Here is a 24,302-nt window from a genome sequence, read left to right on the forward strand (position 1 = left end):
TGCATTTGACAGGTAAGTTTCCGTTTCCTGGCAGGGGACCAGCACATCCACCTACTGCCTTTGGGCCATTTTATCGGTAGTTAAGAATAACACATCCCATATACATCAACTCTATAATATTTTGCTAGAGTACAAGAAGGAAAAGAATGACTCTTATAATGGATATCAGCGAACATCAATATTTAAAAAGGACAACATTTTTAAAAACCTTACGAAGATGTAAAAATAAACTTAGAACTTTATGAACTTTAATTTTACACACTTCACAAATAATTTAGGTTTGGAAATCAAAAACTTCTTGTGATGTATGCTGAACAATGTTGCTTTGTCGAGTATTAAAATAATGCACATTACCATTAAATTCATTGGGCAAATGCACAGAGCTGAGCAGAAAATATCAGTAAAATGAAAGGTTAAGCCAATATGAACATATTCTCTAAAAACAAAAATCATCACCGCCCGTAATCATAAACCAGAAAATCTGAGACAAACAATATTGATGGCAGTCGACTGACCAGCTGACCAAATAATAATCAAGAACGATTACAGCGATTTGTCAAGAGTGTCCTTAAGTGGTGAAAAGTCAGCCAACGAGAAAGTTTATAGAAACAAAACTTACTAACAACTTTTGTAATTGATTGCAGGAAACTTGTGTTGTGCTTATTGGGTTTCTACAGAAACAGCAAATAGTGTTTAATGTGGGATCTAACCAGCTATTAAAACACCACATGTGTGAAAACGAGAAAACTCAGGCTTTAAATTGATTGGTAATTTATTTTACAGATTTTTGTATGAATGCTTTTCATCGAATGGGAATGGGGCTTACGAATCAATTTGTTCAGCTTTAAGCTGTTTCTCCTTCTATAAAAAAAACTCAAAATCGCCTAGATTTGTATTTCTATTTACACATTTTCAGCATAAAAGGTTCGGATGGGAAATACAAACACTGTCATAATCAGCCTACAGACACCTACACAAATGCGTATACGTAATACGCAGGACCATGTGAGCTTACAACGGGGATTGCCTAGAAAATTGTTGCCTACTTTGTGGAGAAAAAGAATGGGAAATAAATTAAATCAAGCGTTTAAAAAGAGCCCTGCTGATGGGAAAATAAATCAAAATATATAATAAGATGGAAATGCGGCATAGAATCGACCGCTTTGAAGACCGAAAGCACTTCAGACTGAAGCTTTAACTAATTGCATCGAATTTTTTCGAAAGGACCTTTGTGATGTCTGGTCAAAAAAAGAATATTTTTGTTATTCTATTAGATGATTCTCGCCTGTCTGTCTGCCTAGCAACTGCAAATGAGAGCCATAAGCTTACAACCATGTATGTATGGCCTGAAAAACCTTGGGAAAAAGGCAGCAAAGCGTTAAACCGTTAGCAGCTAGATTGAGCCGAGCAGCTGCTGGCGACACCTTGCAACAGTTGCCTGAAGAAAAAACCACACTGCTAATACCATCATCCGCCTGTACATAGAAAGAAATTTAAACCCTTTTTGGATTGATCTAATCAAAATTTGGTAAAGGGAAAGGTAACAAGAAAGGAAGCTAACTTCGATAAGCCCAAGTTTCTATACCCTTGCAGGTCGTTTAAGTGGGAGCAATGTATGTACAAAGCTTTCCGATTTTTAGAAAACTAGAAACTAACTACAGAAATTTTAAGATAATGTTCCATTTCAATTATCAACCGTATATGTTTACCGAAAACTATATATAATGCTCTTTGATTTACTTTGACATTTATTAGTAAGAAATTAATATGTGAAAAAACACCAAATTTATACATTTATTTTACACTTTAAAAAAATATATTTTTTGATCCTTCCTATTGAATGATATGATACAATTGTCCCACGCGGGTCGTACTATCTGCAGTAGAAATAAGACTTTTGGTAAGGCTTTATCCCAATAGCGTTTAAACTGAGAGACTAGCTTGCGTAGAAACGGACGGACTTTTTACTGAAATCATTTAATCCTCTGCAGGGCTATAAAAATGATTTTTATAAATTAATCCTGGTAAGATTTTCCACTACCGATTCAATAATTTGGGTATTAGCCATACTTCATTTTCATCTCGAGTTTGTGCTAACGAGTAATTTTAAAATATCGGATTCCTTACCATCCCTTCAATCATGTTACAGAAGTATTTACTTAATATCTTGAATGATTCCCTACATTAAACAGAATTTTCTCTCAGTGCTAGGTACGCGGCAGCGCTTTGCATACATATGCATTGTGGTTAAGCAATTTGCAGGAAACGAAATGAAAGTGCTAAGCGCATTGGCCGTCAGTTTTTGCCCTACCTTTCCCTTTGCGATGGTGAGTGTGCGGCAGGTGCGATATGGCAAAGCTGTCACATAGTGAGACCCATGTACAATGTATTTTTTCTGCAACTCCGGCTCTGCGGCTTGCGCTAAATTTCATAATTTTTGCGAGCGTCTGGCGCTGCCGGTGCTTGTCTGGTGTCTCCCAGTCACGTGTCATTCGTATCGCGCCATAAACAAACCCAACTTGCGTTTTCCACCGCACTCCGCCCACTTCGTTGGCATGGAGCATCGTTTGTTATCCCGACGACAGACCCGCTCCCGTCGCCTCAATTCGATTTATTTTTATGGGGCTTTCCTCGTTCACTTCTGCATTGGGGATACTTTTTGCGGAGCCCGGCTCAACCCTCGCACTTGTTAACTGAAAATACTTTCTCATGCGTAAAATGCATGACAACCGAAGCAGACACAGACGTTGACGCATTGAATCGAGGGTGGAGGACGAGTCCCCCGCAAAGGTTATCAACTTTAGGCATTGCATCTGGGAACAGAACCTAAAAATATATATTCGTGCGCTCCTACTTTCCTATTTAAGGCGGCTGATCTAAAAACTGACTAAAACAAACTATTTGAAAACTGACTAAAATAAACTATTTTTTTAAGTCTCTTTTGGTATTTTAAACATGGTCAAGGTCATAAATATATTTAATCGATCTAAGAATCAGAAACCTTTTTCTTTATTTGCTTAAAATTGTATTTTCTAACTCAAGAGATACGCAAATAACATTCCTTCACACTTGAGTTAATTGGGGATAACGGCCAAAAAGAAATGAATCAATTAAATATGCAATCGGAATACAACTCAAAAATGGAAAACAAAGGCCAATTGCCGGGGCAGTATCAATTGGGTAAATATTCAGCGGAAAAACTGCAAACACAATCGAAACTTTACCGCAGCTGAAATATTTAAATGGACGAGAAAAAGCGAAAAATATGCGCGAAATAAACAAGATAAAGTTTCATCCGCCAGTTATGAACAATAATTAAAAGGATCCCTTGGTCGGCGGTCATAACATTTCGGCCGAGTCGGTCCTCTTTGGGGTAATCACTCCCCTTGGCCGGGTAATTACGGTTGGAATTCATTAACTCATCACCCCGGTGGTCGCTGATAAGGCTGTTGAAAAGGTTTTTTATTCCCACATTTTTATATTCAGTGGAAATACAGTTTTCCGCTGAGGCGATGAATGTTCCAAATCGTATGCATTGCCTTATTTACCATGCTAGCATGTTTGTCGACTTAAACTGAGAGATTGAACACCAAGCACTTGTTTGGGAAAGGTAGAGAGGTATGCATCCTGTACTCGGCAACGTTTCATGTGTTTGTTTCAACAACTGCACTCCCAAACACTCGTGTATCAAACTACCTTGACTACGAAGAAAAAAAAGTCTACTGTTACGATACCTAGATACCTTGATATGCTAAGTTAATTAAAATTTAAGCTGAAGAGCCACAAATAAAGGAAACATTTTGTAAACATGCCTCATAAATTTAACTAATAATTTTATATAAAGCGATCTAGTTTTTGTTTGAGTTTTAATACAATTTTATTAAAAACAATATTTTAAGCTTTCTTAAATTTAAAGAGTTTAAGATAATTAAAGTACTTAAAAAACAGTTGGGAAACATAGCTACTTTCTATTCTAAAAGTTGCCATCATGCTTAGATCTTTATATGCCCTGTAACTAAGGCATACCCTGTGAAAAAATCAGCAATTGCGAAATAGGGCAAGGCTCGTCGAGACTGTAAGTAGCCACTGGAGAGCCTGGGAAAGAAATTTGAAATTTTCAAACGCTGGCCGAGCAAAGAGAAATGGAAAAGGCGTTGAATATGCAGCAGGATCTGCCCTAGTCGGGTTCAGAAATGGCCGAAAAGCTGGCCCAGAGCTGAGAGGCTGGGCTAACAAATGTTCGGCTGGACAATGTCCTGGGCGGGCCAAGGGTTTATCGCTGCACAAGTTTTATGTTAACACTGGCCACAACAAGACCAATGGCAGTAGCAATGGCGATGGCGAAGGGGCTGCAGCTGCTTGACTCCCTTTTCGGACACTTTTTGTCTGCTTAGCTCCCAAATGTGCCACAAATACGGGGCCAAGTGGCGACTCTGCAGAGCCAACTCCCTCGCCTGATAAGTAAATGAGTGCTGCATACTTTGGGGCGCGGGCGCAGTTTTCGGGATTTTCAATCATCAAGTAAAAGAAAGCCAGCCATGAGGGTGTTATTAATGTTGCGTTATCAGCAGGCCAACCCCTCTACGCCGTAAAATTCATCGTTCTTTCGATGCACTCTAAAAATCTGCAACTCGACAGTTTACAAGTTGTAAAATTAAAAAAGTATGTTCTTAAAAGTTGAAATGTATTTACTATTTAATAATAATAAACCGATTGATAGCACTATTGATACTTCTGATGGTTTTAAAATTTGGAACACTTATATGGCTTTTCTATGATTTTGAAAGTTTTGGCTATCGATGGTGGTTGTTTTAGTTTCCCAACCCTAATATTTAGAAAAATCTTTCAATAATATATTTGTCTAATTAGCTGATATTCATTCTAGATTTTATAGACTTAATGCCAGTTCACCGATAATCTCAGTTTATTAACTTGTTAATTTGTGTGATTAATTCCCAAAACTGCCTGCTTTTTGCCAGTGCTTTCACCGCAAAATGCACAGCCGGAGCAGCAAGAGCCAACAAGCAACAACCGGCGACCGACAACCAACAGCCAACACGCAGCAGCTGGAGGAGCTGGAGGAGATTCGGCCATGAGGATGCAGATTCCCGCTGCTGCTCCATGTTGGCTGCATAAAAACCCAGAAATTAGCATAATTTCAGGCACTCGGGCTGCGATGGCGCAACACTTGCGACCGCAGATAAGGCGCAAAATGAACGCAGCGCGTCTTCTGTGCATGTGTTTGTGGGTGCGAGTGTGTGGCGGTTCTATGGGTGTGGGTGTGTGCGTGGGTGGTGTGTGTGGCATCCACATGCACGCGTGAGGGGCGCGCTGTTCATCGCTTGTTATTTCGGGAGCGTTGTGTAAAAGATGCGGCATATGCGGATGCCAGCCAGTTAGCTGCGAATTTTTAACACCCTATAAATTTAAATCTTTACTGAGTTTATCAGAAAAAAAAATATACAAGACTATCAGTTAATATGCACCAGACTTTATTTAAATTATTTTGTAAACTAAACTTTTTATTATTTTGCACAAACTAATTAAATATTTGATTGATTTCTTTAAATTAAAGATGATTTAGTTAACTTTAAACTTTCTTATCATAAGTTCTCACATTAAAACAACGACAGCTTTTTTGAGAGAAATAAGGAATAGATACATAATGAAACTATCTGAAATCGATAAATTTTTGTTAATCAACAAACATGGTTTAACCATCTTAATTATTTTAAAACTAATTTCAAACACATAAAACGAAACCCAATAAAAAAAAACATTAGTTACTTTTCATTAGAATATTCTGAAAATCGGGGTAACCAAATTGTATCATACTGGGGACACGAAGTGCATTTAGAATTCGCTTCGATAACCCAACTTTGGCCCTGGAGTTCCCCACTGCACTGGAAACACATCCTTTGTACTGGTGCATACACAGCGGCACACGATTTCCATAAATGCACAACAACGGCGAATTGCGTGGCAGAAGATCTTGGACAAGAAAAGTAACCTGCGGCAAAAAGAGATTTTCCACAGAAGGTTTCCCAGTAGAACAACTTATGGGGCAACTACATATGCATGAATCTCCCGTTACCGAGGGAGTTCCACGTTTAGATTGGAAACTTTCGATTGGCAATAGATTTATTATCGATCGTGAAAGTCCCTAAAGTAACCAAAAACTAGTGCAAATGAAGCACCTCGTTAAGGGCTAGCCTCAAGGCCTCCGTCAGCCCTATTCCGTAAAAGATTTTGTTAATTAACTTAAGGTTCAAGGGGCTTAGGTCCAATTTCAAAGAGAATGATCGAGGACTGTGATGATGGTGATGTCGTGGCCCCAGATACTGCTGGAAATATAGTTGAGCCCGATCCCAGTGGTGTCGATCAGAGAAGAACCTGCTATCCTGGAGATCTTCGGCCACCTCATTACCATCGTTGGGGAACCCAAACCAGTTTCCGGGCATCGGAAGATGGGAGTCCCGTCTCAGATAACGGCTCATGCTGAAATCCGAGTCAAAGAGGTAACCAAATCCGGATACAGGCCCTCGGATGGGGCTCCTTAACCGGTTGTAGAAGGCCAGGCTCCGTTGCAGGCTCATTTTGCGAAGGATGTTCCGGGGGGGTGTCGGTGCTGGAGGCCGTTGATCCGCTGCTGTCGACATCCGCTGGCTGGGCGGCGGATGTGGGCGGTTGCGGTGGTGTCGATGCACGTGATGACCATCGCCAATCAGCACAGTTTCAGCCACGCGGGAAGGCCTCTGCCTGCTCCTCGGAGCGCTATTGCTGATTCTTTCACTGGTGGTCGCGCACATGTCTGATGGTACAGGCCCGATTGGTGGGCCTTGCAATGCTTTAAAAAAGACTAATAATTTTGGATGGGGCCGATGTGATTGCCCACCAAAGGCCAACTAGGTTCAGTCAACGGACTAAAACAACTTAAATTTTTTTTAATAACCTACGAAAAAAATTAAAATTAAGAAAATAAAATATCAAAATGCGACAAATAAGAGAGTGCTTACCAGTAAAGTTAAATAGTTTTCCCACTGTTTTTACGCACCGATTTTGGTGATATAAAGTTTATAAAATTAAAGAAACTTAAAAATAATGTTGAACGAAGTGTGTTTTGGATCTCAGGAAGTAATTATATTTAACATCATTATTTATCTACATTTTTGTATATTATATTCAAGTTTTAACAGGTTTCAGTTTAAGACATATTTTAAAATGCTTTCGGATTTAAACCACACTTACCCAGACTTTAAACGACTTTTAAGAATTAAACTAATTTGGTTTTAACTTCTGTGACTGCAAGGACGCCGACTTTGATTACAACACTTCTGCGGTGTTTGAGCCTGAATTCCCCGGGTACTGCAATTACCGTCTGCGGCATATGTGTGTTCTAAAATTACTTGTTCATATTGAAATACTAGCTCTGATTAAGCGTTTTGACAGCTTTTCCAGCAGGCAGCTCTAATTCTGCTACTGCTCGTCTGCTAGTCGAATTGCAGGATGAGCAATCCATTTGCTTGCCACCCGTATAGCAGAAGGCCCTTCGCAAGGTCCCTCCCATATCTGAGAATTCCCTGAACTGCGTCATCGAGTGAGGCACTACACTCACACACTTGAAACGGCTGCCTTCATAATTCAGCGTGGAAAGTGGAAAGTCTACTGGCAAAATGAATGATGAAAATCAGCTCCCCAGATATTCCACTGGCACTCTATTGCTTGCATACAATAAACAATTTGCTTGCTGATTTCCAGCATGAATTGGGATGTCAGCAGTCTGCACTCGAGCCGAGCAACCATTAATAATTGACTTGGCCCAGCCACATGGGGCGTATGGGTAACATTGCTGGCAAAATCACTTTGATTGGCCACGGCCACGCCCCTTTTGGCACCATTTATTTCAAGGCACTTGACACTAATTAAAATCCCCTAGTCGGTTAATTTAAATGCTTCGAGGCCAGGGCTACTTTTATTTTGCAGCTGCATTGCCTCAATTACCTGAGCATGTTGGCATAAATTAACAGCTCACCTTATCCCCATGGCAATCCACTCATGTAAGTGTATACACATATACCTGGACCATTGTCGTTAGGATACTACAGCTCTCTTTATTCATTCTCATTTTCGTATTTGTCGTCCAGCGAGGAAAGTAAATGGTAGCTCAAAAGAAAATCAGGAACGGACTATGTATTTAATTGGGTATTAAGGTTAAGCATACGCAGGATCCATGTGTTTCACTTCAGTTTGTAATTTGTAAAGAGGAATTATATTTAAAGTGTGAGCAATAAGATCTGTTTGAAAAACAAATATTTTTTTAAAGTAAATATAAATTTTGACAACGTTCCTACTTTCACTTTATACCCAACCTTAAATGGTTATACTACCATAAGCCAGCACCAATATCATTTTACTAACTAAATAAAACCGTATTTCAATATTTGTTTTCATCTTTCTGATTTATTTCTTTCGAAGGTGTTATTAATTTAAGCTCTAGTCCAAATTTGTTTCGTATTTAAGAACTTCATATAAACACAGCTAGAAAGGACAGCATCGCTGAAGGCCGTTCCGTTTTTCCATCGGTCCACAGCAAGGTCCGCAGGGTCCACAAGGTCCGCAGCGCGGTCCACACGGTCCGCAACACGGCCCGCAAGGTCCACAGCAGGGTCCACAAGGACCACAAGGTCCACAGCAGGGTCCGCAAGGTCCGCAACAAGGTCCACCCGGCGCACAACCCATGATTTATATGCAAATCTACAACAAAGGAAATGTGATTATTCAAGTAACCTTATTTCATACAAAGTTATTTACTGAATTTGGAAACTGGACTAGAGTAAAAATTTAGACGTGATTGGGCTGATAGGCAAATGAAAACTGGTACCCCTAACCGGAAAACGGGCCTGGGTGAGTAGAATATAGGTGCACAGCCATCTAGATGTTTAAATAATACCGGATAACATTAAATCAACAATTTACTCCAGAAATCAAAGTTGGCTTTTTCGGTTAAGTTGGTCTCCCTTATAAAGAACAGGGCGTCTAAAATGTTTCGTATAATACAATTTTCGAGTTTTATTAAACCAATTTCAAAGTAATCATCTGCCACGAAATTTCGCCAAACCTAAGATGGAAAAATTTCGGGAAATTCAGATCCTGTCTGTTCTTTATGAACTTATTAACAGCGAAAATATCGCAAAACATAGTTTATAAAACGAAGCAACATAATTGGGTTATTCTAAATAGCAAGTAAATCAAACCAACATATCTTTTAACTCTAGATCATTACATTTTCTTTGATTGATTTGCACGGCGCAGCTCTTTGCTGGGTGTGTGCCGACCGCTGTTGTACACTTTACGTGTGGCTGAAAGCTGCCGATGGCTGATATAGACCGTCTCTGGGCCACGATCGACATCCACCTTAAAAAACCCACATTAATGTCACTACAACCTTTGATACCATGTCCATGTCTATTGTCACCTTCAAAACGCTGTTTATTAACCCAAAAGAAATAGACCAGACGATCTTTACATATTTTTTACTGTTGCATTGTCTTCATATATTAAATGTGGCTTTGAGTGTTAGGTGTTAGATTAACCTTAGTGTGTGCAAAATATAAGTAGCATTGGTCTCTTGCATTAATTCGCCTGCAGGTGCTAGGCACTTAGCACCAACAACCTCCACAGCAGCTTCCAAATGGCCCGCAACACGGTCCACAGGGTCCGCAGCAGGGTCCACACGGCCTACAACATGGTCCACAAGGCCCACAGCAGGGTCCGCAGGGAGCACAGCTATATCCGCAGGGTCCGCAGCACGATCCGCAAGGTCCACAGCACATGGTTATTTTGTACAAGTCTAGGAAAAACTAACCAAACTAAAACAAATAGGTTTTTATTTGAACAATATAAGATTTACCACGTTTTTCTAGCCGAACAAAAAATGATTTGAGACAAGACAACAAATTTAGTGTGCTACAGAACAGTCGAAATGAGAATGAAATAAACCCGGAACCTATAAGCTTACATGGGCTTGACAGCTAAGCAACGATTTCAAAGCCTGCTGTACATTCAAAATTAGGTTTTTCTTGTTAAAGTTATACGAAGCACGAAAATATTATGCAAATACATTCGTTTTACTGAACAACATAAATGTTTTAAATAAATAAATGTATTTTAAGGAAAAAGAAAAAATGAAAAAAGGCCTTATTAGGCTGAATTATACTTTAATGTATTCCTCTCGCTAAGCACAAGGGATTTTGTTTTGTTTTTCAATACCTGTCCAACTATGTATTTATTAATATAAATTGTTTAAATCGGACCATTCATTAACAAGTTATGACCCAATATTGTAATCGCCACGAAGTGCCGCTTTGCAATCTCGAAAACGTGTCGTTGCTGCTTGCATACCTCCATCTCTCGGAAGTCACACGGAGCCAAGTCAGGCACATACGGTGGTTGCGGACGATATGCGTCGAGTTTTTGGCGAAATGGTCACGAAGGACAATTAAAATGTGAGCCATTATCGTGACGCAAAAACCAAGAGTTGTTGCCCATCATTTTGGTCTTTCTCGACGAATTGCTTCACGCAAACCACGCATAACGGACAAATATATCTTATTAACAGACCATACTATGAAAATCGAATAAAACAAACTCTCCTTACTTAGTATATACAACCTGCCATAGAAATAAGACGTTTGGGAAGGTTTAATCGCGATAGCTTTAATACTGAGGCTAGCTCTCGTAAAAAACGGACAGACGGACAGGCGGATGGAGACGGACGGACATGGTTAGATCGACTCGCCTAGTGATGCTGATCCATATATATACATACTTTACAGAGTCGATCGCTGACCTAGACCGACTCTGGGTCACGATCGACATCCTAACCACTTTAAATACCCACATTACTGTCACTATATCCTTGCAAAGCCTAAGAGTAGATTCTAACCTTCAAAACGGACTTGCTTTAAAGTACTCTACAACCGTATAATTTGTGACCTTCAGCAGTAACTACGCTGTTTATTACCCCAAAAGAAATAGACCAGACGATCTTTTCATATTTTTTACTGTTGCATTGTCTTCATATATTAAATGGGGCTTTGAGTGTTAGGTGTTAGATTAACCTTAGTGAATGCGAAATAGAAGTAGCATTGGTCTCTTGCATTAATTCGCCTGCAGGTGCTAGGCACTTAGCACCAACAACCTCCACAGCAGCTTCCAAATGGCCCGCAACACGGTCCACAGGGTCCGCAGCAGGGTCCACACGGCCTACAACATGGTCCACAAGGCCCACAGCAGGGTCCGCAGGGAGCACAGCTATATCCGCAGGGTCCGCAGCACGATCCACAAGGTCCACAGCACATGGTTAATTTGTACAAGTCTGGGAAAGACTAACAAAACTAAATCAAATAGGTTTTTTTTTAATAATATAAGTTTTACCACGTTTTTCTAGCCGAACAAAAAATGATTTGAGACAAAACAACAAATTTAGTGTGCTACAGAACAGTCGAAATGAGAATGAAGTAAACCCGGAACCTATAACCTTACATGGGCTTGACAGCTAAAAAACGATTTTCAAAGCTTGCTATACATTTAAAATATATAATCCGTTATATAAACATCTATATAAATATATTTATAAATATATGCTATAAATTTAAAATATTTAATCCGTTATATAAATATCCTTAAGGTTCTTGCAAATTAAGTTTTTCTTGTTAAAGATTATACCAAACACGAAAATATACAAATACATACGTTTTAATGAACAACATAAATGTTTCAAATAAATAAAAATGTATTTTAAGGAAATAGAAGAAACAAAACAGGGCTTTATTAGTTTGTATTGTAGAAACTGTGGCGCCTACACGGGATTTTGTTTTGTTTTTCAATACCTATCCAACTATGTATTTAATAATATTAATAAGACGGACGACAGTCGGACGGACAGACTGACGGACATGGCTAGATCGACTCGTCTAGTGATGCTGATCCATATATATACTTTATTATGTCGATCGCTGACCTAGAGCGACTCTGAGCCACGATCAACACCCACATTATTGTCACTACTTCATTGCATAGCATGGAAGTACATGTCCATTCTCACCTACAATTTGTGACCTTCAGCAGTAACTACGCTATTTATTAACCCACAAGAAAAAGACCAGACGATCTTTTTAAATTGTTTACTGTTGCATTGTCTTTATTTATAAAATTTGGCTTTGAGTGTTAGGTGTTACGTTAACCTTAGTGTGCGAAATAGAAGTAGCAATGGTCCCTTGAATCGATTCGGCTGCAGATGCTAGGCACTTAGCACCAACAACCTCCACAGCAGCTACCAAATGGCCCGCAACACGGTCCACAGGGTCCGCAGCAGGGTCCACACGGCCTACATGGTCCACAACGCCCACAGCATGGTCCGCAGGGAGAACACCTATATCCGCAGGGTCCGCAGCACGGTCCACAAGGTCCACAGCACATGGTTAATTCGTACAAGTCTAGTAAAAACCGACAAAACTAAATGAAATCGAATTTTTTATAAGAATATAAGTTTTACCACGTTTTTCTAGCCGAACAAAAAATGATTTGAGACAGGACAACAAATTTAGTTTGATACAGAACAGTCGAAATGAGAATGAAATAAACATGGAAACTATATACTTACATGGGCTTGACAGCTAAGAAACGATTTTCAAAGCCTGCCATATTTTACTTTACTACTTTAAAATGTTTATTCTGTTAAGTATATAAATGTTATTTGTTGTTTGGCTATTTTTTTTTCCTAAATAAAAAGCACAAAAATATTAAACAAATACTTATTTTAAACAAACAACATTTTTCAAATATATACTTATTTATTTTAAAGAAGTAGAAAAAAATTAAAAAGGGCATTTTTATTTTGTATTGTAATGTGATGTATTCCTCTCGTCAATTTCGATCAATTGACCTAAAAACTGTGGCGCCCACAGTTTTGATGCTAATATACAAATTTTAACAGAAATGTATTGGCTTTATCGATACCCATAGGTTGGCATAAAAACGCATTTTAAAGATAAAGTTGTAAACGGGATGTTGTTTTCTATGTGTTTATTAATATTAATCGCTCAAAGCGGACCAATCTCCATCTCCCTTACGCTCGCTTAAGCTCAGTACGGGGTATCTGATAGTCGAGACACTGGACTATGTTACTTGTTTTCCGAGCCTTTCTTTGGCAGCCGGTCGAGATTGTGAAATGGAAAAAATATACTGACCTCCAGAGAAGAGAATAGGACCAAAAACAAGGGAAAACGCGCAAGTTCTTTCCTTCTACCTGAGGGGGAGATATTTGTCCACCAAATCCCCAATGGATCAACGCATGGTTTAATTCCCAAGACCCATGCTTTGGCATAAAATATACCTAATAAAATGCACTCCATTTTTTATTGACTTGGTTCACGTCTGGAGAGGAGTTTGCTCTGCGTACAGTCTTAAGTTATTCATTGTGGTTTATTAGGACTTGATATTTCACAGGGTTGTGGATGTTCAACACCCGCAGAAGGGCCCACAGGGACTGCAGCAAGGTCCACAAGGCCCACAGCAAGGTCCACAGGGTCCACAGCAAGGACCGCATGGTCCGCAACAAGGTCCACAGGGCCCACAGCAAGATCCACAGGGTCAACAGCAAGAACCGCAAGGGCCGCAGGGTCCACAGGGTCCGCAGGGACCGCCGCAAGGGCTACAGGGTCCACAGAATCCGAGGGGTCCACAACACATGATGGGTCCGTAAAGATCTAAGGAATGTCTTGAGAAAACTTCTTTTGTTCAGATTTTACATTACTTACTTTAAACCGAACAAAGAAATAACTTAAGACAACCAACAAATTTTGGATGTTAACAGGCCGAAAGGTTTAACAAGAATGATGGAAACCTGAATCTCGGACTTGGACTTGAATTTGACAACTAAAAAGAATTCACCACAGCTAACTAGATTTAAAACATTATTTTGGAGATCATGGTAAATTCTGAGTAAGCACGTTAGCCATGAAATTCCAAATGACTGCTGTCAAAAGTACTTTCGTCTTGATTTGTCTGATATTCCTCAGTTCTCCATTACATCTTCGATAGTGAGCACCTAAATTTTCGGTGGTTTCAAGTTTCTTTTGGATTCCGGTTGTAAAAGTACTCAAAAAACGAAATCATGTACATGTACGTTAACCCAAATTACGTCTTAGTAGGGGTATGTATATCGGTGATAAGGTCTTGTAAATTGTCGAGTATATTAATAATAATCTTTTTTAGGGCCCCTGCTGTGGTGGATGTGGCCCTTGTTGCGGTGGATGTGGTCCTTGTTGCGGTGGCTGTGGCCCCTGCTGTGGTCCTTGCGGAGGATGTGGACCTTGCTGCGGCGGTACCAGCAGTTTTTGCGGTTGCGGTCCTTGCTGCTGAGCCAGATGACCGGGAAGACCATGGGATTACTTGAGGCTACCATGTAGATCTCGAAAATTAAACTGTGGGAGACAACAATCCATTCTTATTTTCTTATTTGGGAACTCTAAGGGAAATGCTAGTAGCTTTAACTAAAGTCGCCTAAAATTCTCTATTGTATGCTAAAAGGGGAGTACCAATAGGGTTGACGGGGTTTTTAGTTCATTAAATCGCTGATCGAATTCGAATCTTAAAGCGACCTTCTTTATTCTCTATCGCTCGCAGTTCAACAGCTTTCGGCTGGGTTCTGGTGTATCTTGTACCGATTGGAAGGACATTACTCTCAGATTCTCAAGCACTCTATCTCGTTTTCGCTTGACCGTTACATAAGCTTATCAGATGATGTTTCAAAATATCTAGGCCCATTCCTCAACCTTTGAAAGTTTTTTAACACTTTGGGAATTATGTCAAACCAATGTTTTTCAAAATAAGTGCCTACACTTCAGTAAAACAAAAAAAGCAGTCAAAACTATCATAATATTTATTTATATATGGAAAGGCTGATTGCGTACAATCACATCTTTGTATGAGGCATCGAGTAGATCAGCTTGTTCCAGAAGTTCGGGTGACTTCTCTCCAGATAGGTATTAAACACCATGTAGGCCCTCAGCTCGCTATCCAGGCTGTCGAAGTTCTTTACATCCGGATAAAGGACGACGATCAGGCGCTTGCACCGATCCTTCGAGGTGGCGTGCAGGGCGAGTCGGAACTCCAATCGACCCCAGGTGGACTGCATGAAGTGGTCGGTCATCAGGATGATGATGCGCCGCGAATCCCTGACAGACCTGCCGATGCAATCGGGAATAGATTCGCCCGCCAGCCAGTCCCTTAGGTAGAAACAGAGTCGGAACCTGGGTCTGCCGAGTTCCAACTTCTCCACGAACTCCTCCACCAGCGCCTCGTCCTTGTGGGTAAAGGCCAGGAAGGCATCGAACTTCTTGGTCTCGTCGAGTTCTCTTCTGGCGGCCAGACTCAAACACACGTCGTGTTCGTAGAACCACACCAGGAGCGGCTGTCTGAAGCATATCATAAAGTTAATGGCAATGATAACGGCTGCTAGGGAGATTGCGAGAGCCACATAATAAGCAAAACCAGAAGGGCATATAATATCCTGATCTATAGAGACCAGTTTCTCCCCATTGCTGCAATTTAGCTCCGTAAAATCGATAATGTTGGAGGATATACTTTTCATAAAATTTATATTTTCCATATCCTTGCAAGAACAAGACCAAGGATTGTCGAGCATGAGGAGCTGCAACGGAGACGCCTGCGACCTTTTCTCGAGAAAATTGCGGTTCATTAGGGTCAGTTCAGTTATATTGTTGTCCCTTAAGTCTGCATAGGTAACCTTGTTGGTCAGAACGGGCATATTTAGGAGTCTTTCTCCTCTGCAATCAACTATAAAGGAAGACCAGGTTGAGTTATCCAAGCAACAAACACAGGCATCGGGACAATCCCCTCGAGATATATTGCAACGGTTCAGAGTAAGATTGTATTCAAGCGGCTCGTTATCCCTCAGAAAAGAGAGGGTCGATCTTGATTTACAGTCGCAAGTCCATGGATTCCCTGACAACTTAATATCGATGGATTTTTTGAACCGTTTTAGATATTGAATCACCTCATGATCAAGGGTCTCCAAACTGTTGTTACGTAGGTCCAGATATCTCATGTTCTTCTGGAGCATATCGATGGTTACTTTGGATATATTATTTCTTGATAAGTGCAGTTCTAACTGGTTGGATATACTCTCCTTTGGTATCATTGAATCATTTTTAGGAACCAAACCTGGAAAGCTATATAGAAATTTATTCCTGCAGTCGATTTTAATGCTTTTGGTAGTGCGGTTATGACAACAATCGCATTTATAGGGGCAGGCTGCTGTCATATGATGATAATAAAAAAGATCATGTTCCTTGTTAACAGATGGTAATTTTTTGTGCAACCACTCCATATAATTATAAATGCTCATGATTTTATCCATGTCGTCTAGTTTCTGAATCATACTTGACACCAATTGATCTTCATTGATTAAAAAGTACTTTTGCTTTCTTTCGCCAAGCCTTAAAAAATGCTGACCCAAATACTTAATAAACCCTTCAGGTGAATCGGGTAACAACTTTATAAATATAGGTCGAAGCTCAAGCTCTTTCATCCGAATGATCGATTTCAGATGTTTAAATAATTGTAATAGCGGTTCATCATTACAATAGACAGTCCAATAATTGCCTGTCTGCTTAAATATGGCTAAATTTTTTATAAAATTGATTATTTTGTTGTCCATTTCATTTATGTCGTTAAAGCTAATATCAAGATAGTCTAATTTCTTAGGGAGATTATTAATGCTCAAGCTGGATAAAATGTTCCTGGAAACATCAAGTTTTTGTATCATATTATATCCATCTGAAGACATATTTGGTAACTGGGCTAGAGAGTTATTGGAAAACATTAATTTTACACCTCCGATAATGGGAATAGGTAGAGGTGGAATTTCAGAGAGAAATCTATCGCTGCAGTTTATAGACAGTTCCAATTCATCGTAATAATACTGGCAAACGCATACTTCGGGGCACTTAAGACCATTAATACCACGAGTAAAGTTACAAATATTTTGTTTGCATATTAAGCCGGTGAAGTCTTCATGTGGAATGTAATATCTGACTTTTATCAATTTAAGCCTGGGAAAATTTTTAAAATATTTTATATCCACCTCGTCGTTAATGTCAAGTACCAAGTGCTCCAGACTGTTTTGAAGAGTACTGAAAAAAATATTAAGTTGAGGTGAGTAATTTGCATTCCCGCCATTCAATTTAAAATAAGCATCTCATAATTATGAGAATGGACGTTTTGGAAAATAGAAAACTTATATTCGTAAAATGTATTCAATTCGGTATATCTCTCATATTTTACATACCTTAAAAATGTGAAATAGTTTATTGTACACTTGGAGAACACCAGCTTTCGTAAATTAACCAACAAAGCAAAAGTTTCAGTGGTAAAGTTTTCCAATTTAAATCCAGTAAATGTTAGTGAAGTTATTTTAGACTTTCCTTTAAAAACCCCATCACCAATCCTTAGATATTGATTTTCAGATTCGTCGTTTGCATTTATTATAATCTTATTTATATTATCCATTGTCTGTTTAATGTAGTCGATTATTTCTTCCATTCTTATTGAATTGCGAACATTTAATATTATAGATTTTGGTCCATGCAAGTAATGAACATTTCTTTCTATTGCTTCAAAAGAGCTTAGTTGCTTTTCGAAGCGAGATACTTTCTCAACACCAAGCTGTCGAAGGTAATCCACTGCACGTATTCCAGGGTTGGTATCTGACACAATTAATTCTTTTAACTTCACATTGCTTTCCTTGTTGATTGGGGAGAGGTCAGTGATATTTGCATCGGGAATGTTCCATTTTACCTCTAAATATCCGTCATTTAGAATCAATTGATATGCGTTGGTTAGAATAAAGTTAAGATCCTCGTTGTCGCACGTCTTTTGGCTGATTTTATCGATGCAAATGCCTTTACAATATGTTTCACAATAGTCGACACGAATTGTTTGCAAAATCTTTCTCCGCTTAGATTCACATGCAACAATATTTAGATATATCACTATTAAAACGAATATAGTCCGGCATGCACCCATTTCTCGATGCAGCAGCCACAAAAGTTGGATTTAAACAGAGTTTGCCACATCAGTTGCATGAGCTTTACAAAATTGCATTCAATTTAAAATTTAATGGGTCCCAAAACTTCCATTAATATTTTCGAAAAGTAAAACAAAAAAACAATACTCGACTGCGAAATACCCGGTGCTCATAATTATTTAACAAATTATGTGTAAAAGACTGAAAAGTAATGGAAATTCTTAGATGTTAGACGTTGTTAGTTTGTATTTAAAAGCAATCATTAAATGACTTAGTGAGGACTAAGAAATCCAAATATTTAAACTCGCATAACAAAAAGCAGCTCCAATTTTTCGTAATATTTCTAAATGGTAACTCAAGAGTGATGAGTATCAGGTCTTCCATAAATATACCATTTTGTTGCATAAAAAGTAATGAAGCTTTCACCGACTTGATAAGCGTGTGATTCATAAAAGCATTATAACCAATTCGATATGTCAAAGCTTTTTTGAGTGCTGGGAATACTGATACATAGAATTGCATTTAACCCTGTATATGTAAAGTCGAGGGGAAACTCGTTCATAAGCAGATTTAACTTCCTGATAAATACGGAAAAAGGTCCGATTTATAAGGACTGTGACAGAGCCATCACTAGAAGAGAAAAGAAGGTGCCTCTGACCAGATTAAATACAAGTACTAATGTAATACCCAAATTGACCACTACAATTTTTGATCGAGCAATACCTATTTTTAATAAATTCTTTTAAATGTGGAAACAATTTGAAAACTTGACCATTATTTCTAAAGCGCATCAGAAAAAAAATGTAAATGTAGATATATGCCCTCCAAACAGTCTGAAATTAAAAACCACTATTCCTTGCTTAACTTGGAAAATCTACAGAAACCAATAAGCTTACACGAACAAATTAAATGAGTTGTAAGCTTTGTGGGTCTTTGCTGAAACTGCAATTTAAATAATGCATCAAATGAATTAAGTTGCCAGCCAAATGAAGACGATAGCATTTTCCGGCGTCTGGAGGAGGTGGGTGCGAAGGCATTGGGGGTAAATGGAGCAAATCCTTCAGCAGTTGCAATAAAAATCGAATCATGTTAACAAAGGAGTGAAATGAAGCGCAGACAAAAAGCCAAGCAACTAAGATGGCGACCGATTGTGAGTTTTGTGTGAGAAAAAGTGAATACAATCCGGCCAGGCAATAGTTCTTAGAAATATTTTTGTGGATAACTGAACTGTTGAATCGGCAGAGGTGGGGCATACATATGCGAGTGTACGGGGCTCTTGTGTGTGTCATTGATATATCGTTTGATCCGTCGATACAGGAAACACGCAGACACACAGGATGGCAATAAAAGTGGTAATGATGTGGCACGAGGGCGAGACAAAAAGTACAGTCACTCTAGAGCTCCGGATATGAGTCCGGGCACTCGAGCTGGAAGGTTGTCGACGGTGCCACTTGCTTACTGAAAAATAGCTTACAAAAATATCTACCCTTAGGAGGTATCCGAATTCTTTTAACAAGAAAAGTGTTTTAAAAATAAGAGTTGTACTTACGAAAATTATATTTTAATACCATATTACCCCGTGTCAAGTCCATCGTGCATTTGGCTTTAGTCAATGACCCCACGACTTGCCACGAATATTATTTAACACACCACATTTAAATGCGGTAGCTTAATTTTCACCTGCACGGATGTGACTCGAACACAAATCACGTTGCAAAAAGAACACGTTTCGAGGGGCTGGTGGCTGGAGGTTCCGAGCTCTAAATAAAACATAATAGGGGTATGTCATCTAATTAAATATATCCGTGTGTAATTCTGTAGCTTAATTTTAACAAATGCGGAAAACTAAAATACGAAACATGCCAGCTCATGTGGTTACCAACAGTGGCGGCCAAAAGTATAAATATCTGTTAGTTAATTCCAAATGAAGTGGAGTTTAACTTTCCGACTTCCATCATGTGATTGTGGGTCGTTAGGTGAACCTTTTTTTTAACGCCAAATGGAGCCTAACTTACCCGAAGCACTGTGTCTGCGCCAACAAATAAGCACAAACGGCAGACGTGCTCCGTTGAGGGTGGATACACACAGAGACTCGGCTTCCGGCGGAATATTTCAGTTGAAAATTTTTAATGAGCTCGAAATTGTCGCAGTAGATTTTGCAACTCACCATGAAAAATCGGAGGAAAAATATAGACGGAAATAACATGGAATCAAATAAATGGGGGTTGGGCATTTTTGTTCCTGCTTACTTAGGCTATCGCTTTAAATAAAGGTAAACTGGCAAAGGTATGAAGACATATGGCATACAATGGCTGTTTTGTGTCCTTTTTGTGTATTAATATAAAAAGAAAAACGGAATCGCATTAATCAAATTAACACACGAATTTCACCCTTTCAGTTGTCCTGCAAGCAAATGTTCGGTTTTTGGTGTCAATACCATTCGTATGCCTTACGGTTAAACCCGAGGCATATTACATGAGTCGGTAAAATTAAGAGGATATGTTTCGCATATATATTTTATGTACGCTTGGTGTGAGCCATATATGTACAAGTGGAAGTCTGACGGATATCACCCATTGAAAGGGTAGGGAGTTTGCGGCGGCTGTGGCAAGCCCAGTAACAAACGCAAAACCAGCCTCTTTCTGTCCGTCTGGATTCACGCACTTTGGTTGACGTTTCGTTTTAATTTCACAGATTTACTTGTTACGTTCTGCTTGATGAACAGGGTGATAATGACAACGGTGATGATGTGCACAACCCTGACGCAAGAACAAAGTATATTTATTCAGCAGGGTCTGTCGGTAAGTTGTTCAGATTATTAAAGTTAAATTTCTTTTTTTTATAAATAAAAAAAGTTATCCATTGCAAAAGATTTGAGTTTAAAAATAAGTCCTAAAATTTACTTGATAAGCTTGTGACTGATTTATAACATGTAATTTAGTTGTACTTCAAAGAACGATTGATAAATTAATCCTTAAAGTATTACTAACAAAACTGAAACCTTTTTCGTATATATTTTATTTATTTATTATTAAAGATAGAGAAGTTTACAAAACTAGACTAACTTAGTTGGTAAAGCACTGGCAACAAGGCCTTCGGCTTTTAAGGTTAATGACATTAAGTCTATTGGTTTGATTACATATTGTTCGTTGTATTTTGGCTACTTAGTTGGTAAATTATTATTTATGTACATTTGGGGTATTTTATTAAATTTTGTGGTATAGGTTTGTAGCTTTTAAGAAAAGTAAGATTTTTTCTAAATTATCTGGGTTGAGTTCATTGAGGAGATTTATTGGGTTTGTGTTTTTGAAGATAGATAGTTTTGTAGGGAGGAGTGAAGGGCATGAATTTAATAGGTGGGGTATGGTATTGTCGCCTTGGCAAAAGGGGCAGGGTGAAGTTTGGTTTTGATTAAAGTAGTGCTCGTGTGTAAGTTTTGTGTGGCCTAGTCTAAGGCGTATTATTTTAATTTGATCGAGTCTGCTCGATTTGGGATGGAAGGATCTGCAATAATTGTCGATGTTTGAATTGTCTTTGTTAATGTTTTTATACCATTGATTGCAGTGTTCTATGTTTAGTTTATTTCTTGCTAGGAATTCGAGTTTTAAGTGCCTGTTTATGTCTGTTAAGTTGATGTTTGGGGTGTAAATAAGGGGCATATTGCTTGTCGATTTTGCGGTTTGGTCGGCTAGCTCGTTGCCTGCTATGCCTACATGACCAGGGATCCACAATATTTTAATTTTTGGGGCTAGTTTTGTAAGAAGTGATCTGATTTTGTTAGAGTAAAAATTGTTGTTGCTTGTGTTTCTTATGGCGTCAATTGCTGAGAGAGAGTCAGAGCAGATCATGAACTTTCCCCTTGTGCTTTTGACTTGATCGATCGCTACAAGGATGGCTATTATTTCTGCGGAGAGTACTGATGAGTATGGGGGTAGGATACCATATTTAATGATATAAGTATCTGTTGTGATTGCATATGCTATAGTGGAGTTCATTTTTGATCCGTCCGTAAATATGAATTTGTGTGTTTTATGGTTGTCTTTGGTATGTTCGTATAGTTTCCTGTATGTCTCCGGTGGTGTGGTATGTTTCTTGTGCGCTCTAAATGTTGTGTCTATGAGATTTGGGAGATCCCAAGGTGGCTGGTATTTGTGTAGTTTTACTGGTTCATAGGGTAGATTTAATGCTTGACAAAGGTTTATTGTGCGGTCTATGGTTGATGGGTTTTTTTTTTGGTTTTCTTTGTTTGACAAGTTTGTGTGTTGGTGTATCTTTTGAAAATATAAGGTTTTTTGTGAGTTTGGCTGTTTGGAGGTCTCGTTTATGCTCTAATGGGAGGATGTTGGCTTCGTATAGCAAGTTATTTATGGGCGTGGTTCGGTAGGCGCCAAGGGCTAGTCGAATTGCTGTGTTAAAGGGTGTTTTTAATTTGTTTAGCACGCTTTTCGGAGCGTGTCCGTATAGAAACAGTCCATATTCCAATTTTGCTATGACTGTTGCTTTCGCGACGTGAAGTAGTGTTTCTGTGTTACAATTGAATTTAGGGTTGGAGAGGCATTTAATGATATTTAATTTTTGGTGTAGTGGTGGAAGAAGTGATTTTATGTGTGTGTCCCATTTGTATTTACTGTTTATGGTTATCCCTAAGATTTTTAGTGCAGTTACTTGTTGTATTGGTGTGTTGCTACAGCTTATGATGCTGGTGCAATTGTGCTTTTGGCAAATACGGAGGTGTTGGCACTTAGCTAAGGATAGGTATGCCCCTGAGTATGAGCACCAGCTGTTTATGTCTTGTAATAAGTTGTCTAGGTTGAAGTTAAGGTTTTTGTTTTTGTTGAAATTTATTATGAGAAAAAAATCGTCGGCGTATGCGTTAAATTTAATTTCTCTGTGTAAAGTTATTATGTTTGAGAGCTTGTTGTATGCGATAAGAAATAGGATTACCGATATAGGAGATCCTTGTGGGATACCATTGGATAATGGGAGTGAATTTGACATGTGCGGACCGACTCTGACAATTATTTTACGTTTGAGCATGAAGTTCTTGACGTAATTAATTATTTTTGGGCCTGTTTTCCATTCCTGTAGTTGATCAATTATAGTGTGCACCCCTATTCGATCAAAGGCTCTTGCAAAGTCAAGAGTGACGAGGGAGGTGTGCCTCTTTGACTTCGTTATGAGATGGTCTACGTATAGTAGACTATCTGAAGTCGATTTGCCTTTTTTAAGGCCGAATTGGTTTGTATTTAAAAGTTTGTTGTGGGTCACAAACCACCATAGTCTTTTTGCTATGATTTTGTCAAGTGTTTTTGCTAGACAGCAGTTGAGGGAAATGGGTCTGTATGAAGAGATATTTGTTTTGTCAGTTTTTGGCTTAAGAATCGGAATGACTAGGCTTATTTTGTAGGCTTGAGGTATGTGGCTGTTCGTATATATTAAATCCTTAAAGGAATTCTCAGCCATTAAAAAGTTACCTTTCAATCGAATGTCTTTAACGAACAATTTCCCGCTTCCTATTTCTTACGCTTGGATTCAGACCAATCAGACCCTTCCTGTACAACGATAAATTGATCGCTATCCGATTCACGTATTAAAATCTAGCTCAACCAAACCGATGGATAATTAAATAAAACGGAAATTAATTTGTCAAAACGATGTTGCTGGAAGGGTCTCCCCTGCGAAGAAACAGGTAATTAAAATTATGGACAGATTCAAAGAGCACATAAAAAGTGTGTGGGCTATAAGGACTTTGTCCGCTTTTAACTAAGCAAATCACGAATCTTTTTCAGGACCTATTCCTCTCTAAAATCTGCTGCAGCGGAAGGTGTAGATACAATCTGCCCCCTCATCTCCGTTTGGTTTGGCGTCCGCAGCCTGGGCGAGGAATGAAAAATGGAAATAATTTTTCAAAAACTGCCAGCTATTGGGGAAATCCCCCCAGCAGTGTGCGTATTATCTCAGTTCGGCTGGTGGAGTTCCGTAGCAACGATTGCAATGGGAATGGCCAAACTGGGAGCGGACTCAAAGGCACCGTTTCGGTGCGTTTGAGTATTATTTCGCTGAGCTAAAATCCACAATGGAACGGTTATGAGCTGAGTTCTCTGCGCCCTTGGCTGCTTCATCAAAATCCAGCTGGATTTTCCCCATCCTATATATTCGTGCAATATCGCGTTGTATTTGGCGCTTTGAT

General features: G+C 39.0%; 4 protein-coding genes and 4 long non-coding RNA genes across 8 annotated transcripts; 1 reads left to right on the forward strand and 7 right to left on the reverse strand.

Annotated features, from left to right (window-relative positions):
- Positions 1–6,123: 6,123 nt before the first annotated feature.
- On the reverse strand, positions 6,124–6,905 carry LOC119560624. The gene has a single exon (XM_037874165.1). The coding sequence runs from the start codon at positions 6,807–6,809 to the stop codon at positions 6,180–6,182; it is 630 nt and encodes a 209-aa protein (XP_037730093.1). The 5' UTR covers positions 6,810–6,905; the 3' UTR covers positions 6,124–6,179.
- A 1,533-nt stretch (positions 6,906–8,438) lies between these two features.
- Positions 8,439–8,930, reverse strand: LOC119560203 (male-specific sperm protein Mst84Dd). The gene is made up of 2 exons (XM_037873566.1): positions 8,812–8,930; positions 8,439–8,754 (listed from the first exon to the last, which is right to left on the reverse strand). Exon 2 carries the CDS (start codon positions 8,737–8,739, stop codon positions 8,539–8,541), a length of 201 nt encoding a protein of 66 aa, XP_037729494.1. The 5' UTR covers positions 8,740–8,754; positions 8,812–8,930; the 3' UTR covers positions 8,439–8,538.
- Positions 8,931–9,518: 588 nt separating this feature from the next.
- Positions 9,519–10,062, reverse strand: LOC119560208. Its single transcript, XR_005221016.1, has 2 exons — positions 9,911–10,062; positions 9,519–9,860 (listed from the first exon to the last, which is right to left on the reverse strand). It is a non-coding gene; the product is annotated as an uncharacterized LOC119560208 (long non-coding RNA).
- Positions 10,063–11,045: 983 nt separating this feature from the next.
- LOC119560207 lies at positions 11,046–11,551 on the reverse strand. Its single transcript, XR_005221015.1, has 2 exons — positions 11,437–11,551; positions 11,046–11,387 (listed from the first exon to the last, which is right to left on the reverse strand). It is a non-coding gene; the product is annotated as an uncharacterized LOC119560207 (long non-coding RNA).
- A 622-nt stretch (positions 11,552–12,173) lies between these two features.
- LOC119560205 lies at positions 12,174–12,671 on the reverse strand. The gene is made up of 2 exons (XR_005221014.1): positions 12,557–12,671; positions 12,174–12,497 (listed from the first exon to the last, which is right to left on the reverse strand). It is a non-coding gene; the product is annotated as an uncharacterized LOC119560205 (long non-coding RNA).
- A 734-nt stretch (positions 12,672–13,405) lies between these two features.
- On the reverse strand, positions 13,406–13,847 carry LOC119560173 (the record flags this gene model as incomplete). The annotated part of the gene is made up of 2 exons (XM_037873533.1): positions 13,406–13,769; positions 13,821–13,847. Coding segments are annotated over 2 exons (321 nt in total), but the record flags the coding sequence as incomplete, so codon positions are not given.
- A 213-nt stretch (positions 13,848–14,060) lies between these two features.
- On the forward strand, positions 14,061–14,502 carry LOC119560204. Its single transcript, XR_005221013.1, has 2 exons — positions 14,061–14,215; positions 14,278–14,502. It is a non-coding gene; the product is annotated as an uncharacterized LOC119560204 (long non-coding RNA).
- A 475-nt stretch (positions 14,503–14,977) lies between these two features.
- Positions 14,978–18,111, reverse strand: LOC119560174 (toll-like receptor Tollo). The gene is made up of 2 exons (XM_037873534.1): positions 17,375–18,111; positions 14,978–17,219 (listed from the first exon to the last, which is right to left on the reverse strand). Exons 1-2 carry the CDS (start codon positions 18,109–18,111, stop codon positions 14,978–14,980), a joined length of 2,979 nt encoding a protein of 992 aa, XP_037729462.1.
- Between the last annotated feature and the right edge of the window lie 6,191 nt (positions 18,112–24,302).

Source organism: Drosophila subpulchrella, unplaced genomic scaffold (assembly GCF_014743375.2).
Source record: "Drosophila subpulchrella strain 33 F10 #4 breed RU33 unplaced genomic scaffold, RU_Dsub_v1.1 Primary Assembly Seq354, whole genome shotgun sequence".
Taxonomy (NCBI): Eukaryota; Metazoa; Arthropoda; class Insecta; order Diptera; family Drosophilidae; genus Drosophila; species Drosophila subpulchrella.